This window comes from Poecilia formosa, unplaced genomic scaffold (assembly GCF_000485575.1).
Source record: "Poecilia formosa unplaced genomic scaffold, Poecilia_formosa-5.1.2 Scaffold25, whole genome shotgun sequence".
NCBI lineage: Eukaryota > Metazoa > Chordata > Actinopteri > Cyprinodontiformes > Poeciliidae > Poecilia > Poecilia formosa.
The window spans coordinates 1,856,782-1,872,176 of NW_006799964.1; the positions used below are offsets into that span (position 1 = coordinate 1,856,782).

A 15,395-nucleotide genomic window follows, 5' to 3' on the forward strand; every position below is an offset into this window, starting at 1 on the left:
AGGTGTAAAGTTACAAAGCTGTTTAACTTTACCATGATCTTAAGAGACGGGGTCTGTTGACCACGCAAATATTTTACCCTGTGCACATCCCAATGGGGTCGCAGCAGATGGTACGATTGGACAACAGGGGAAGCAATGAGGGTGTCCTGTCAGTCTTTCAACCTGACTGGCAGGCAAATCCCCAAAAACTTGCAGCTTTACCAATAGTAGAAAATCTTAATTCAGAGGAGCTAAAAAGAGATATACACCAGACTTTTCAGATTTTAATTTGTACATAAACTCTTACTAGAATCTTAAAAAGAAAACAAACATTACAAAACAGTTTTTAATGTTCCAAGGCAATGTATATTAAAAAAAAAATACATAAATTTTATGATATTATGACAGACGGATCAGCTGAAACATTTAAACCCAAAAGAAGATGCCATTGCATCTTCTTTTGACGCCGAGGCTCAAATCCAGGCGTGGGATTCATACAATAATAATGAGGCCTGTTTTGAATGTTGAAGTCTGAAAGATCAGTTTAATATGTTCTGTTTATGTGTTTATTTTACATGCTGGTGGTGACAGGACAAGATCTGATAGAACTATTTCACAAAGGAGTTGGCTTGTGGGGATGTTATAACATTATAGCCTACAGATAAAACGTACTCAACATCCAGAGATGGGAAGGGAAATGTTTTCTGCCGCATGTTGAATGTGTAGTAAATAAATGTATGTGATATTAGTTGGAAGGAAAAAAAATACCTACGGTAGATTAAATGGATAGTCTTAACATAAAAAAAAAGATTTGAGAAACCTTGCATTTCTGTTTTGGTGAAAAGTGAAATCCCTCAGTTCTAGTAGCAACAAAACATTGACTAAGTCTACAGGTGAGCTGTGCACAATGAGGCACAGAGTGAATCTTGACTCCATAATTGCAGTGCAGCACATGATTGCTGGTGACACTCCCCCTCTCTGTGATTCACAATAAGTCGTCAAAGCAGGTGCAAACAAGACAACTTCTTACCGTGGCTCTGGAGAATGCCACTTTATTGTTACATCCGAATTCAGGTACAGCTCTGAATCCTGTAATTTTGCCACACTTGTCATCAGTCATCATACCAGTTGTTTGTTTTTGTACATCTCTTCCTTTCTGCATCTTAGTTTATTTATTTTTTATTTTTTTGCATTAGGATACACCACAGTGTATGAATTGAATGACTGCATTGTACTCCAAGTGCCAGGACTGACTAATGCATTTCTTAGGTAGCCTGAATAGGACCACAGGCTATTGTGTGCTCGTTGGTACTTAAGGCTGAAGAAAGCATAAGTGTGGGAGTCTTGTGTGAGCTCCAACATTGAACAGTTGTTTGTGTATCGTTCTGTTTGTATTTGTTGTTCTGAAGCAGCCATTAGTCCTGGTGTGAACAGCAAAGTCGATAAAAGGCTGTTTTGTCAAAGCAACTTAAGTGTAAAATATTTACATTTATTACCCAGACAGTACAATTTGTTCATTGTTATGTTTTCTGGCCTCATCAATATTATGAGCTATTAGCACACTATAAATCAGGTTTACCTACCTCATCACATACTGCCTGTCCATATATTTAGTTTTCCTTCGGAGCTCTTTATAGTTTGTGAAGTTGTTTAATGCTCTTAAATCTGATATTTGCTTTCTTTCTTTTTTACATTCTAATTAATTAAAAAAAATGTAATTAAAGCTAATTTCTGACAATTAACTTGATTTGCCTCACCAGGAGCGTCACAAAGTGAAAAATATGCTCTATTTCTATTCCACCACCAATTCAATGCATTTAAAAGAAATTCAGCTTAAAAGATCCAATCAGCTGTATCCCCTCTCTGTGGTGAAGTGGCTTGATTAATTGGTGAGTAATGATTTGAATGCAAGAAGTGTGGCTAAGTGTCTCATCTGCTCTGCAGGTAGAAAACTGTAATATTAGCATACCAGGTATACTTCATTCATGCAGTCAGTAAGTCGCATGCAGTTTTTGCTTCAGAAGTTTACATATGCTATGTTGGATGAAATGTTTAAGGTTTCTTTTGTGTTTTCCTTTTTATATTTTTTTTCTGGAATTTGTCTCCTGTCAGAACTTGTTTACATGACTTCACACTTCTTGGCAGACGTCTTCAGATGTTGCTTCAACATTTCAGCAGTGTTCTTTGCCCACCATGCCGGTCCCTCCTATAGCAAAGCACCCACACAGCGTGAATCTCCCACCACCATTCTTCGAAGTTGGGATAATGTTCTCATGCTTGCCAGCTTGCCCCTTTTTTCTCCAAATGTAACAATGGTCATTATGGTTAAACACTTGAATTTCAGTTCCATCAGCCCATCATCTGGCACCTCCTGTTGTTTTTGGGGTATTTGCTTCTTTCATTCTGAGTAGCCTTTTAGCTCCTGCTGGTACAGGCTCTGGATAATGGCACTCTCTTTCCAGCTTCACCCAGCATCTTCGTCATGTCCTTTAGTTTGTTCTGTGGTTGATTTGCATATTTTCCACCAAAACATGTCCGTTTATGGTACACTGAAACCTTCTCCTTCTTGACAAAGCTGGAAATTCCCAATGTATTTGAATAAAGAACTGGTCACTCTTAAACATCTGAAAATTATATCCAAATATGAATCAAACTTGTGTATGTCCGCAATTCTCTTACATTTTGTGAATAAAAAAATCTGTAAGTTCTTGTGTTCATGTTAAATCCACAGATGTGCCTCCACTAAACTTAAATTTTATGAATTGACCTGAGAAGCTTGCATGCCATGACGCCATTCGCTGAGAAAATTATTTAAATTCAGCATAGTTTCTGTTTATATAAACTTCTGAACTTGAGAGTAATAATTTCTGAAAACCATTATCTCTCATTATTCAGCCATTTAAAAATATTCTGTATTTATATAACGTATTAAAACATCTGGTCTTGTCTGTATCTATTAAAGATGCTCATAAATGAGTTTTGAATTTGGAAATTGGACAAAGTAGTTATTTCTTGCTGGTTTTGTAAAACTACCTTTACAATGCTATGTCCTTGGTTGTAAATGGCTTTGCTGCCTATCATAAGACTATGATGGAGCTAAAGAGACCTCCATATGTAGGCCCCTCTGGAAGATGAGCTCTTAATTAGAGGAGCAGCTGCCTGCCCGCTAGCAAGCTATGCTAACAGCACAGGTGACTTAACTCAGCAGTAGCTTCCAGCATGTGTGGCCTGATTTTAGCCTCCCACCCCTCCCCATGTGTGTATGAAGGAGATAAAGGCCAAATGTGTTTTCGACTAGGTTCAAGACTTTGTGGGAGACGTTGCAGCATGTAGCAGGGCTATATAGGTTAGCTACCCCAGTGCATCAAGGACAGTCAGTGAGCAACCAGAAAAGTGTGTCTACAAGTGGGGCAGCTATTTCTACTGCTTCTACCACTTCTCAGGGTCGAGCAGTTCCCTCTCTCTTTCTCCCTCCTACTTGTTCTCCTTCTTTTCTAGAACGTCCTCTCACTTTTTCTCACATTGTTCTTGTTCTCTTCTTCTGGCTTCAGTTTGACAATCCCTGAAAGTGAACAACCTAGTCTGCAAAAGTTTTCTTCTCTCCCTTGTTTTCTTTGAACATTGTGTCCTGAGGATGGTCATTTGCACCAACTTTTGCTAGTTACATTTTCAATTTTCAAGACATTAACAGGTCGCAGGCCGGATACGTTTTAATCATTGAAAGGAAGGTCACAAAATGTAGTACAAATAGGTGGAGTGAATGTTGTAACTTGTGAAAAAATTGATTATCCTTTGAAATAAATTTTGGATAAACTGTTTTTTGCATCCAAAGAAATAAAAAAAAAAAGTAGTAAAATGGACTGAACTTGTATATCGCTTTTCCAATCACGTTGACCACTTAAAGCACTTTACTAGAGTCACACTCACCCATTCGCACAGACGCTCATACACCGTTATGCACATTGGTAAGCAAGTTGGGGTTAAGTGTCTTGCCCAGGGGCACATCAACATGTTGGCAGGAGGAGGCTGAAATCGAACCTGCATCCTTCTGGTCACAAGACAACCACTATGCCCACAGTCGCCCCTTAAAATCTACATCACAACATTATAATATTATATATATTTTACAGTTTCTATACACCATAGAAGTCATAGTTAATATGCATTTATTTGCTGATATTATTTCAGTTTTTTATTGTTTTATGTATAGACAGTAAACTAAAAACCAATGCAAGAAATGCAGTAGAGAATATGTCAACACTCTCCAAACTAACTAAAGTGTACGGTAGCAAAACAAAAATAGGGTTGGTGTGGTTGTCCATGCTCTAAATTCTAATGGCAATGTATTTCTCAACATTTTAAACATTAATGCACTACTCACGAAAACCTAGGGGCATTCAGTTTTCGGGTAAAAATTTCAGGATGAACCTAAAATGCACTATGACTTTACAAGTGAACTTAATATGACCTTTTCTCAAATTTTGAATGCACATATTCCACTGTTCAATTTTTAAGTACTTTTTGCACAACTTCCTGTTCTTTCACAAGGAGCTAACAGCAAAATTCATTGTGGTGATTGATCCACAAATCAATCTGTACATTTCCTGCTTCAATCAAAATTGGTATTTAAACAGCCCTCCTAATTATCCTCACATTTTGGCATCATGAGAGCAAGACAACATCTAATAGCTGACCAACAGTACCTTGCCATGGAAAGGCTTCAGACGGGTTGTTCTAAGACGGAAGTGGCCACTGAGCTTAGAGTGTCACCAGCAGGTTGCAACAGAGATACAGAGAGACTGGAAGAGTGACAGAAGACAGAAATGTACATCCTTTGGCTACATCACCAAGTGATTCAATGAGAACAGTGTCCTGTGGAAACAAATGGATAAATGCCATTCACCTTGTGGCTTACTAAAGGGAAGTGAGACCAACCCAGGCACTAGTGCCATCGTCTTGCATGGGCCAGAGAGCATAAATATTGGACAAGGGAGCATTTGGCCTCACTGTTGTTCTCTTGTGAAAATCAACTTATGGTGAACAAAAATTTTGGCTGCAAATGAAGTTGGAGATCTTAAGGAGAGTGTTATGCATTAACCACTGCCGTCACCACGTGAGCCTTTGGTGGTGGTGGTGTTACAGTAGGTGCTTTTCCACTGGCAAGTCACGCTCTAACTGGTTAATATGTGGTTTAATTCTACCCCAGTGGTGAGCATCTCCAATCTACAGTCTGTTCCTCACTTTTGTGCAGCAGCTGTGGTCAGCTCTCTGCTGATGACACCCAGTGATGGAGAACCTTCAGAGTGTGATTCTGATATTTCATTTGGTCTCATAGAAATTCAGTGCTTTCCGAACATGATGAACGGTCAGATCAGCTGATAATTTCACATATAAATACAATTACGGATGCAGACGAAAGACGTATTCAATCAGATCACTTCTGTTCAGTGCAGCTAGTACACCCATAAAGTAGGTAGGAAAGTTGGGACACAATTTGTTTTTTTCTTGAGTTTCTGATATGGTTGGTGCCTAAACCATGTGGAGAGAAAATTGGTAGATTAGAATAAATAAGTAAAGAGTAAAAGGGCTAAAATGTTCAGAAGTGTAATATGCTAAACAAAAATAACTTGAGCTAAAAGTGTAGCAGAGTACCTTTGGAGGAGAGGAGGGAGATAAAAATTTATTCCGACTATGGGACCTTCAGGGCCCCAGGTGTTTCACGTCACTTCAGTCGGCCAGCTGTTGAGCAGAGATGGCTAAATTGCCGGCTCAACTATTAGGACATTCAGGGGTAATAATATTTGATCTAGTTTTTATTATGAAGAAAGGGGTTTTAAAACTGCATAGATAAAATACCTGCTGTGCAACCTAAAAAATTCTCACCAACGGACGTCTGTTCAGTTACACAATGCAATGTAATCTTTGTGACGGTCACAAAGCGAAGCATTATTTAACAGAGCAGTCACTTTATAGAAAAATGAACACATATTTATACCTCTTATTGTGAGATGGTTCGTATGTAACCAGCTCTCTTTTCCCTTCAGAAGTGACGAGACAGAATTTGTTTGAGTCCAGGCATGGAGGGCTTTGTGAAAGAGGTTAAACTTTCCATGTGTCAAAATATTGCACCTAGACAAAAAAAAAAAAAACTTATCAAGTAAGACCAACTCCACATCAAATTGACTAGTCAGAGTTTTAACAGATACTTTTTTTCTTTTTTTTTACCTTTAAGGTCCGTCTTTCTGTGATTGGACATTACAGTGGTGAGGTGAAAGGGAAACTGAGAGAGTATGAAAGGAGAGGATTTAGAGAGAAAAGAAAGAAGCTTTCTTATGTCCGTTAGACCCTCTTTTGAATTGGAGGTATGGTGGTTGTTTGAATTTTTAGTTTTTCTTTTTAGGGGGGATTGAATCGATTGAGATTGCGTTCTTTCAGCAAGCTAATTTCATGGGCATTCTTAAAAGCATCGTTTTAGGGGAGAATCAAAAGCGCTTGGTGGTGAGCTCAGTCTTGTTCCATTTTTCCACTCTTTCTCTCTTTTTCTCTCACTATTTTCCTCTGTTGGTTTCTATACTCAGTAGATTTGAGCAACTTTTCTTTGTGGCCTTCCACTTCTGCCTTGCTTTGTATCCTCCTTTTTTGTCATTCCTTTTCTCCCCATGAAAAGAATGAAGGGAGCAGAGGGATACTCGCTTATTGTCTCCTTGTGGGCTGTATAGAGAACTGAATAGAGGAACATTTGGGTTTATCATGCAGATTTATCCCTCTTTGTTTCTCACTGTTTTTAGAAGTTGATGCAGATATAAAGGGAATATTTATGCAAAAAAACATCCTTTATGCTTCATGTATCATATACTATGTATAGGTAAAAATGGAGGGCCCTTGGTTTTTGTCTGTGTAATAATTTATCATTAGTAATTACTGTAGCATATGTGGCAACTTGTCCATTCTGAGTAATCATCATCTTTACATGTAGGATGTTTATTAGAGAAATAACTTAAAATACACTGTAAATGAAGCATGATCAGATTTATTTATGCAGGCTTACCCAGTTTTCCTTGTTCAAAATAACAGATTTATCAGTTTCCATGGTTTCTGGCATTCACAGCTCACATTTAGATATGTATCCCTATGACCCTGAAGCGTGAGGTTGCGATTGAAATTTCTAACCAAGGGCCAAATTTCCTCTCGTTCTTTCTTATTTTTGTGTGGGAAAAAAAATAAATAAAAAAATAAATACAACTTTCAAGATGTCTGTGGAGGCAAATAAACAAAGAAAGGCGGGGGAGTTTTGCATCCGACTTCAGTTCGGGAAAAAAAAAAAAAAAACTCACAGACCATTAAACACTGATTCTTAAACTTTACTCTTTTCCAGTAAGCATTTCTGCTTTTTCTATCATACGATATTCATCTCTTGAGTGAACTGCTCCAGAGAGCAGTTTGACTCAACAGATGTTGAATACTGGAGTAAGTTTGCTTTTTGGCTGCATTACTAAGAGATCGTCTCCGTTACCATCTTCCACAAAAGCTGCCACACTATAAACAACCTTCAATGGAGATATTTTGTGGATCATCCAGTAAGACAGATCATACAATTGTGAAGTTTCCAAAAGAAAAAAAAAATTGAAGCATTTTTTTTCTCTAATCACTAAGCATCGGCCTGCAGGAAGTTCTTTCTGCATGGCAACCTTGAGTCTCATAGGAACAAAAATGTGTGCCATCTAACTCCCCCAAAAGAAACACATCAACTATCTATTTATTTTTTTTTTTTACTTGAGAAAAAAAATATGAATTCAGCGTTGTAGAAAGGGACATCAATAAAATTTAATTACTGTTGCTTTGATTTCAGTATTTAGACTTAGACAAAAATATTGCATAAATCTGTTGCTGCTTTTAAGTAAACCAGGTAATTGGGCAGAATTTTACGTCGTGTGGAACTAGAGGTCCCATGACCTCTAGTAAGACCTCTATCTGCCCGACTGATATTTAATCAGTCAGGCTAAATGCAGAGATTGCTTCCAGTCGGAAGCTTTGCAGACAAAATGCTCCTGGCTTCCCCACTGTCGTTTTGAAACATCATACAGACAGATGGCACTCGCCCAGTTTTCATGGCAGATTGTGTTTCTAAAGGCCTGAAATATTTTACTCATAAATCATGGGGAAGTTTTACAGCTATCTTTCAGCCAACCAAAAGGGAGTGCACAGCAACAAGTGGGGGAGGGGCACTGCTAGGATACTCTATGCTTCAGCCACTACAGCATCTATTCTTACATGCTGTTTAAAGGATGGCTACTTCTTGATACCAGCAAACAAAACCTTGGCTATTATTTACCTTCTCTAATATTTTCCACTGGTGCCATCAGATCAATTATTTTGGTTGGTTTAAATATAGAGGGAGAAGCTGTTTCATTTCTACTGAAAAGGAATTAAGGGAATAGGGAACTCACTGCTGTACTAATGTGCTACTTTAAGCCTTAAACAGTAGAAACCTTGCTGCACGTAGTTGCATTATATTCTTGATAACGCAGGTAATAATTATTTAGAATGTTTTTTTTTTAATGTTAATATTAGTCCTTTAATCACCATAAACTCCTTTAAACACATACATGGCTGCAGTCAGTTGGGGTTATATATAGCACAACCACATGTCTCCTTTCATCTTTGTAAAAATTACAGTAACTGCGCCCTCAGGAAAAAAAAGTACATCCATAGGTTATTTTTCTTTGCCTTTGTTCCGGGGATGTTTTGTCCATTATTATCGATCCATTATGTCTGGGGGGAAAAGAAGCCTTTGGTCTTGCACGCATTTACTTATGTCTACTCATTACTCCTGTGTAAAGTGTTGACACAGATCATGTTCAGCTACCCCCACCCGCTTCTTAATGAACGCTTCATGCATCTCCCTGGGGCTCACAACCCGGAATCAATATGTACAATGAGATATGATTCTGCGTCACCAGTGCTTTCCACATCTGTTCCACTTTCAGGAGAGGGATGGACAGGTCCGGTGATGAGTATGACTATGTAGGTCTTCCATTCCTATTCCTGTAAACTAGATCATTTTGTACAGCCTGGTCCTTACTGAGTAATAGCGCTGCCTGGATAGAATTAAAAGGAAGGCTGAGAGAAGCAGGAACTGGAGAGAGGCGGTTTGCTGCCCTAGATGGAACATTTTACATTATTCTTCTCATATCACTTACAACTTTTTGTTTTTTCACTTTTACCCTTCATTGAATACGTGTATTTTTGTCTTTCCTGGTATTAACTTCTTCTGCTTTTTGGTTTTCTTGCTTTCATGATACAATATTCATTCCCTGGCAATGATCTGTTTTGCTTTCTACATATTACTTTTCCTTCTCTCTTGATGTGTCCCATACCACCCTTTTCTCCCATCTCATTTTAATCTTTTCTTAGCACTGCTATTGTTTTATTACTTTAAGACTCCATCTTCTTCTTCCCAAACATGTTTTCCTCCTGTCTTGCTCACTCTTACTTTTTTCCGTCATCTCTTTTGCACTTTTTATAACTATTCCTTCATATCACTCCTCTCTACATTGTGATTGTCAAAGTCAGCCTTTCACCTGTGTGCCTCTCTGCTCACCGTACCTCCCTCTCAGCTGTTTTATTACTGTTACTCTTTCACCCCACCTTTGCCTTTCTGCTCGTTGCTCATCTTGTCTTACTATTTCTCACTGACTTTTGTTAACCCTGTGGACTTCTCCTGGTATTTGTTTTTAAATATTGCAAACTAAGGCAGGTGAGTATAAAATAAACACCATGTCAAGGTAAAAGGGAACAGTAATGGTTATTGTCTAGCTATAAAAATAATAGCTGAAAATACTGTCTTACTGCAGTAATGCAGGGAACTAAAATGAACAAACCTAGTATTTAACATCAGTTATAACAAGACTAACACGTTACTAGAGCAATTAAGGCCTGATTTGCAGTCAAACGTATTGTTCACACAGGATTACATAACATTGGTTTTAGCACTACAAAGCATCCTCACATTAATGTGGCCCACCTGCATCTCCTTAGCAGATCCTCAGATTATAGCTCAAGGACCTATTATTATGCTCTATTAATATGCAATCAGCAAAATACTGAAAACCTACTCAACTTCTATAAATATACTTCTTTTGCTGTAGCATAATAACCAATGTTTATGTAAATACAAATTTACATAAAATTATCCTTTCCTGGTCCCCCAAAACAGGAAGATCTTGTTTCTCTCATTTTATGAATCATGTTTTCACATTAGTGTTATAAATTTAAACTAATCTGAAAAGATAAATATAGTCATCAAGGATGATAATCATTTTAAGGCCATACAGTTTCAGTCAGAAGTTTACATACCGTCATCATTGGGATCATTGTTTTTGGAATGATAAATACAACCTTCTGCTTCACTGAAGTTCAGTTGGTAAATCAAATTTATTTTGAATTTTTTCTCTAATCCACAAATGTCAAACTAAGACACACAGGCTCTAATTTTGTATATAAATACCACAAATTGGTGGAAAGTCACAAAGAAAGCACATGTTTTTGCATCTGTCAATGTCCTCTTCGTGACATAGTTGCTACTTAGTTGAAACTGATTCAAATAGCTTCCAATCAAAGACTTGGCATTTAAGCGTTATCCCTGCACTTTCCAAAAAAACTGTTTTTAATATGTTTGAAGGCACTTATTTCTTGCAACACCCAACTGTGTCCAGGTTTCAACCAGAGAAGGGGAAATAGGTTATTACGTTCAGAACTCACCCTGAGACAAACAAGACTCAAGCTTTAAAGATACTAGAAAATCAAATGGTTTTGATTAAAATTAAACAGACATGCCAAATGACAAAGATCAAGGTATTTAGCCCCAAAGACAAAATTACCATTTGGAGGAATCAAGGTAAGACGTTTAAACCTAAAAATACTAAACCAGTCAAGCATTTGCTACCTATGATGCGGGTGCATTGGACAAAGTGGATAGAATAATAAATACAGAGGAAAACCTGCAAATTTCTTAACTTTGCAACTCAACAGCTAGATGGTTGAAACGTGACCCATTCAGTGAGTCTTTCAACCGCAGTGTCACAAATGCATGACAAAACTTGTTCCAAAAGTGATCTTGATGTCAACACTGTTCAAATTGGACTATTCTTTAAAGTTTGGTCTAAGCTAGGAAACCAATTCGTATAAATGATCCCTGCCAGTTCTGATAAGAAAAGTGTCATATAAGATGGTGGGAATGATACTTGGATCATATTAATGACTATTAAAAAATGCATGGTTTCCCTGCAACTTGTCAATGCACTTTTAAACATTATATTTCTATAGTTATTTAAGCTTGTATTTATATCATTATTATCTATGATATTGGGGGGAAAAAATCCATAATGAAATCTGTGCTCTCACAGCGGTCATTTAAAATGACCGTTGTGTATTCAAAGTTCTGAGCAGAAAGGTAGGCGGGCGCAGAAGAAAACATCATAGAAATATGGTTTTACAGGCATTGGACCCACACATTTTATTAGGTGGTCAAAGATTGCGTCCTTGTCCCATTGCCATGAAGCTTATTGTCAGTGAAATGGTATAAGAGTCCTTGTTTTTGGCGAGCGCGTCCGTGTGTGGGTACATGAAGAACAACCTTGTGTGGGAATATGAAGAACAGACCAGCAGTATTTATAAACCTTTAGCTGAGGTGTCAGCCACTAGCTGGCTTTTTTCTGTTTGGTTATCAAATCATGTGTCAGTGGCAGAAGAAAAACCCTTACACAGCTCATAAGCTGGTAGAAATTAGTTTAAAAAAATGTGGTCAGTGCTATTTTTGTATAAAGAGAAACTCCATGTTTAGCATAGCTGCTAGTGATTGAGTGCTTGAGTGAATCAGGGCTTAGTTAGTTGCCTTTTTAATGACTGGCACAATGTTTTCTGTCATTTTGGTATTAAGACGTTCCTAAATATGGAGGTTTTTCACTGATTATTCATCTCCTTGCTTCTATTTTATATTATACTAGAAAAAGTCAGAGGTGCTGTTTGACGGTAAATCATTATGGTGTAGAAATCTATATTTTTTCCTTTTTCCCCATTGCCTCAGTTTTCAGTCTTTCTAAATGCATTTTTTCTACTGGTTACTCTATGTGTCATCATGTCTTTTGTTTTCAGGGCATCAAGGCGCATGGGAGCGCCACTTTATCATCAAGGAGACAACTGAGTGAGTGTCTCTGCTCTGATATCACCTGACTGGACGTGACTGTCTTGTAGTGGTCTCCCTTGATGTAACAGATTGGAATACAGGGGGTCTTGGTACTAAGGCTTGATTATAACCTGCAGGTCTAATCAAGGTTGATTAGACTTGGATCTGCACTTGTTTTACTTCACAAATCAGCTAATACTCTGCTTATGTCATTTGTTTTCCATAATTACAATAGATGGAAGTTCGTAAAAACCTTTAGGCGCAGTCATAATTTGGATTTACGCACTTGAGTTTAGTATTTAATTGTTCATTAGAGTGGATTACTCTAACAAATAATAATTACTATTGAAAAGTTCAGAAAATTACTGATGCTAAGATTTCGATGAAGTTTGGTTATGTGAGGTAAAACCTTGGTGGGTTAAAAATAAGCCAATCTTTTGCATAAATCAAGTCCTAGTATGGAGACCATTAGTGTTTTGCCACCTGCACTGCCTTGTCCTGTAAGGTCTACAAGAATGCTGCCTCATGTGCCGTACTGAGTTAATCCTACCCAAAGGGAGGCGGATCCACTAATGACTCTATAAGATCACCTATTTTCTGATAATGTCAATGTCATAGAACAGCTCTGTCTGTTGCAATTCAGTCCAAAAGCCAATGTAATATTTTCTGTGGATTATATCAGAAGGTATACAAGAAGAGAAAAAAAATATTAAGTGAGACAGTGGCTCAGAGCAGATCGCTATTTCACAACATTTTGTTCTTATAAGCCACTGATTATCGCTAAATACATGGTTTTCAGCACCAAACATTGGGTCTAATCTCACATGATGGCGAAGTGCTCAAAACCCAAATCAAGATTTTAGCTCGTTGTTAAAACTAAAGCACACATTTGGTTAATGACTTACATGTTTTATTTTTAGGATTGTTTTTGTGCTGTAAGATGCATTGAAGTTTTAATCGGCCATAGTGACAGCTGGATAACAAACTATCGGGAAAGACAAACAAAATGGCCACTTTATTAGGTACACCTTGGTAAAACTGAGTTGGACCCTTTTTTGGCTTCAGAACAGGCTTTGTTCTACAAGTCATAGATTCGACAAGGAGTCAGATCTCTGAAATGTAGGTCCATATTGACATGAAAGCATTATACAATTGCTACAGTTTTGTTGGCTGCACGTCCATGATGTAAATCTCCATTTGATTGAGAGCTGGTGATTGGTGTGCAGTGCGTAGAAGATGGGTAGTCGATGGCTGTACGGGTAAAGCCTTAATTGGCAATAAAACTCAGACTGGCACAGCGGTAACAAGCACAAAGTGTGCGCCAAAAAGAAAATCTCACACACTTTTACACCACCACCAGCTTGAACTACTCACACAAGTCAGGATGGATTCCTACAACAAATTCCGCCCCTCACAATTAAAAATTTCATCTAAAAATGACACTCGTTAAACAAGGGAACTTTTTTCTCAGCTGCTTCAGTCAAATTTTACTGAATCGGTACAAACTGTACCCTCAGGTTCTGTCGTTAGCTGAGATGTATTGTTTCATGTTCCTTTTGCCTACGTTCTTCAAAGTTTAACGGAATAAGTATAATAATAACATTGGTTTCAACAAGTGGGTATTTGAGGTAATTGTACCTTGTATTATCGTAGACTAGTCTGGCTATTAATAACCCATTTTCATCCAAACCCCTATTGCTCACTAGATATATTTCCCTCTTTGGAACATTCTCCATAAACCTGTGAGGTTCTCGTTTTAAAATTCCAGCTTATCAGCAGTTCTGAAATGCTCAAACTAACCTGTCTGGTACTAATAAAACTTCATGTTCAACTTCAGCAAGATTCCCAAATTCATAGAGCTTTTGGCTTGTTAGTGGCTGATCTACTCCCTGTGCAAAGTAGTAAATGAAAAGGTGTACTATACTAAAGTGGCCACTCAGTGTAGTTGATTGTGAACATGTGAAAGTAACACACATAAATGTCATTTTAAATCACAGAAAATGTTATGTTGAAAATATGTTGTCAAAAAGGGAGGTCAGAAATGTAATAAACTAAAAAATGCGCCAAGGGAGACAAGCTGAACAGAGAGTGCTTTTTTTTAGTATCTGTTCCTCGCCTACCTTCCTGCACTGTATTGAGTTGTAATCAAGCATGCTGTAGGCTTTAGAGCACCAGTGTATGAATGCAATATTCCCTCCTGTTCGTGTGTAAACTTTACCCTGTTCCTCTTCGCACTTTGAGCTATAATCCCTAAATGCTCTGGCCTTTGGTTGACCTCTATTACTTGTGACTTTATCCAAACCAGCTTGACGCTCCCTCCTCCCTCCACTCAGCCACATTCCCAGAATATAATTTCACTGGAAGTTGTAGGCGCAGGTCTTACCACAAAACATGCACACAGATCACAAGTCTTCACTTAAAGGCCACATCCATTTTAAACATAAAATATAAAAGTGGCTGTTTTCATATTGTGTGTGTGTGTGTATGTATGCGTGGATGTGGATGTGTACAAGGGGCTTTGAGATCCTGAACCCCCATGTTGAAGGTTAAAGCATAAAAGGCAGTAAAAGCCATTAGCGTGTCATTTGTTTGCTCCATTTACGCAAGGGCACCTATGCACTTTGATGCCTATGATGAATGCATGCTTGTTTGTCTGTGTGTGGGTGCAGTTAAGTTACTTTTTTTTTATTTAAACATTCAAGCAAGAAAAATGTCATCATCTTTGTGAGTGTATGCATGTATGCCCCCGATTTTTCTTCCTCATTAAACTCTGTGAGGCCTGACAGTAAAGCTGTTAAATTATTAGTTGCTTCTAGACCAGTTGCATGGAAAGCAACATTAATAAGCTCAACTTTTTTATTTGAGGAGATGAAAACAAGTGTTAGTCTCTCTGGCTAAGTGTTGAGGCGAGGGGTACTTCTTGATTAATATTACGTTTAATTTGAACTAGATGATGGCACCAATGGAAAACCTCCATTTTGTAATATATTATGGGCCAAAAGTTATGTCCCTAGTATTACAGTCGCCCACTTGCATAAAGATGTTGGTGCCATATTTTATTGTTCAAAATGTAATTCATTTGCAGCATCCACATTTTTTAGCTAAAAGAAAAAGTGTCTTTAAACGGAAATTTTCAAGTTAGATAAATGAATGTTTGAAGCTGGTTCACATTTTGCGTTGTCACATTGCAACCACTGACCGTAAGCCTACAGCCAGAGCTGTCCAACTGAAA

At 37.8% G+C, this 15,395-nt stretch overlaps 1 protein-coding gene across 5 annotated transcripts in view; it reads left to right on the forward strand.

The window, feature by feature from the left end:
- ccser1 (coiled-coil serine-rich protein 1) overlaps positions 1–15,395 on the forward strand; it is a 134,928-nt gene that overhangs the window by 75,397 nt on the left and 44,136 nt on the right. Inside the window, exon 12 of one of the 5 annotated variants that reach the window (XM_016669507.1) lies at positions 12,133–12,181. The exons of the other annotated variants lie outside the window; for them this stretch is intronic. Within the exon in view, the coding sequence (XP_016524993.1) occupies positions 12,133–12,181 (49 nt within the window). The remainder of the gene's footprint in view (positions 1–12,132; positions 12,182–15,395) is intronic. 5 annotated transcript variants of the gene reach the window in all.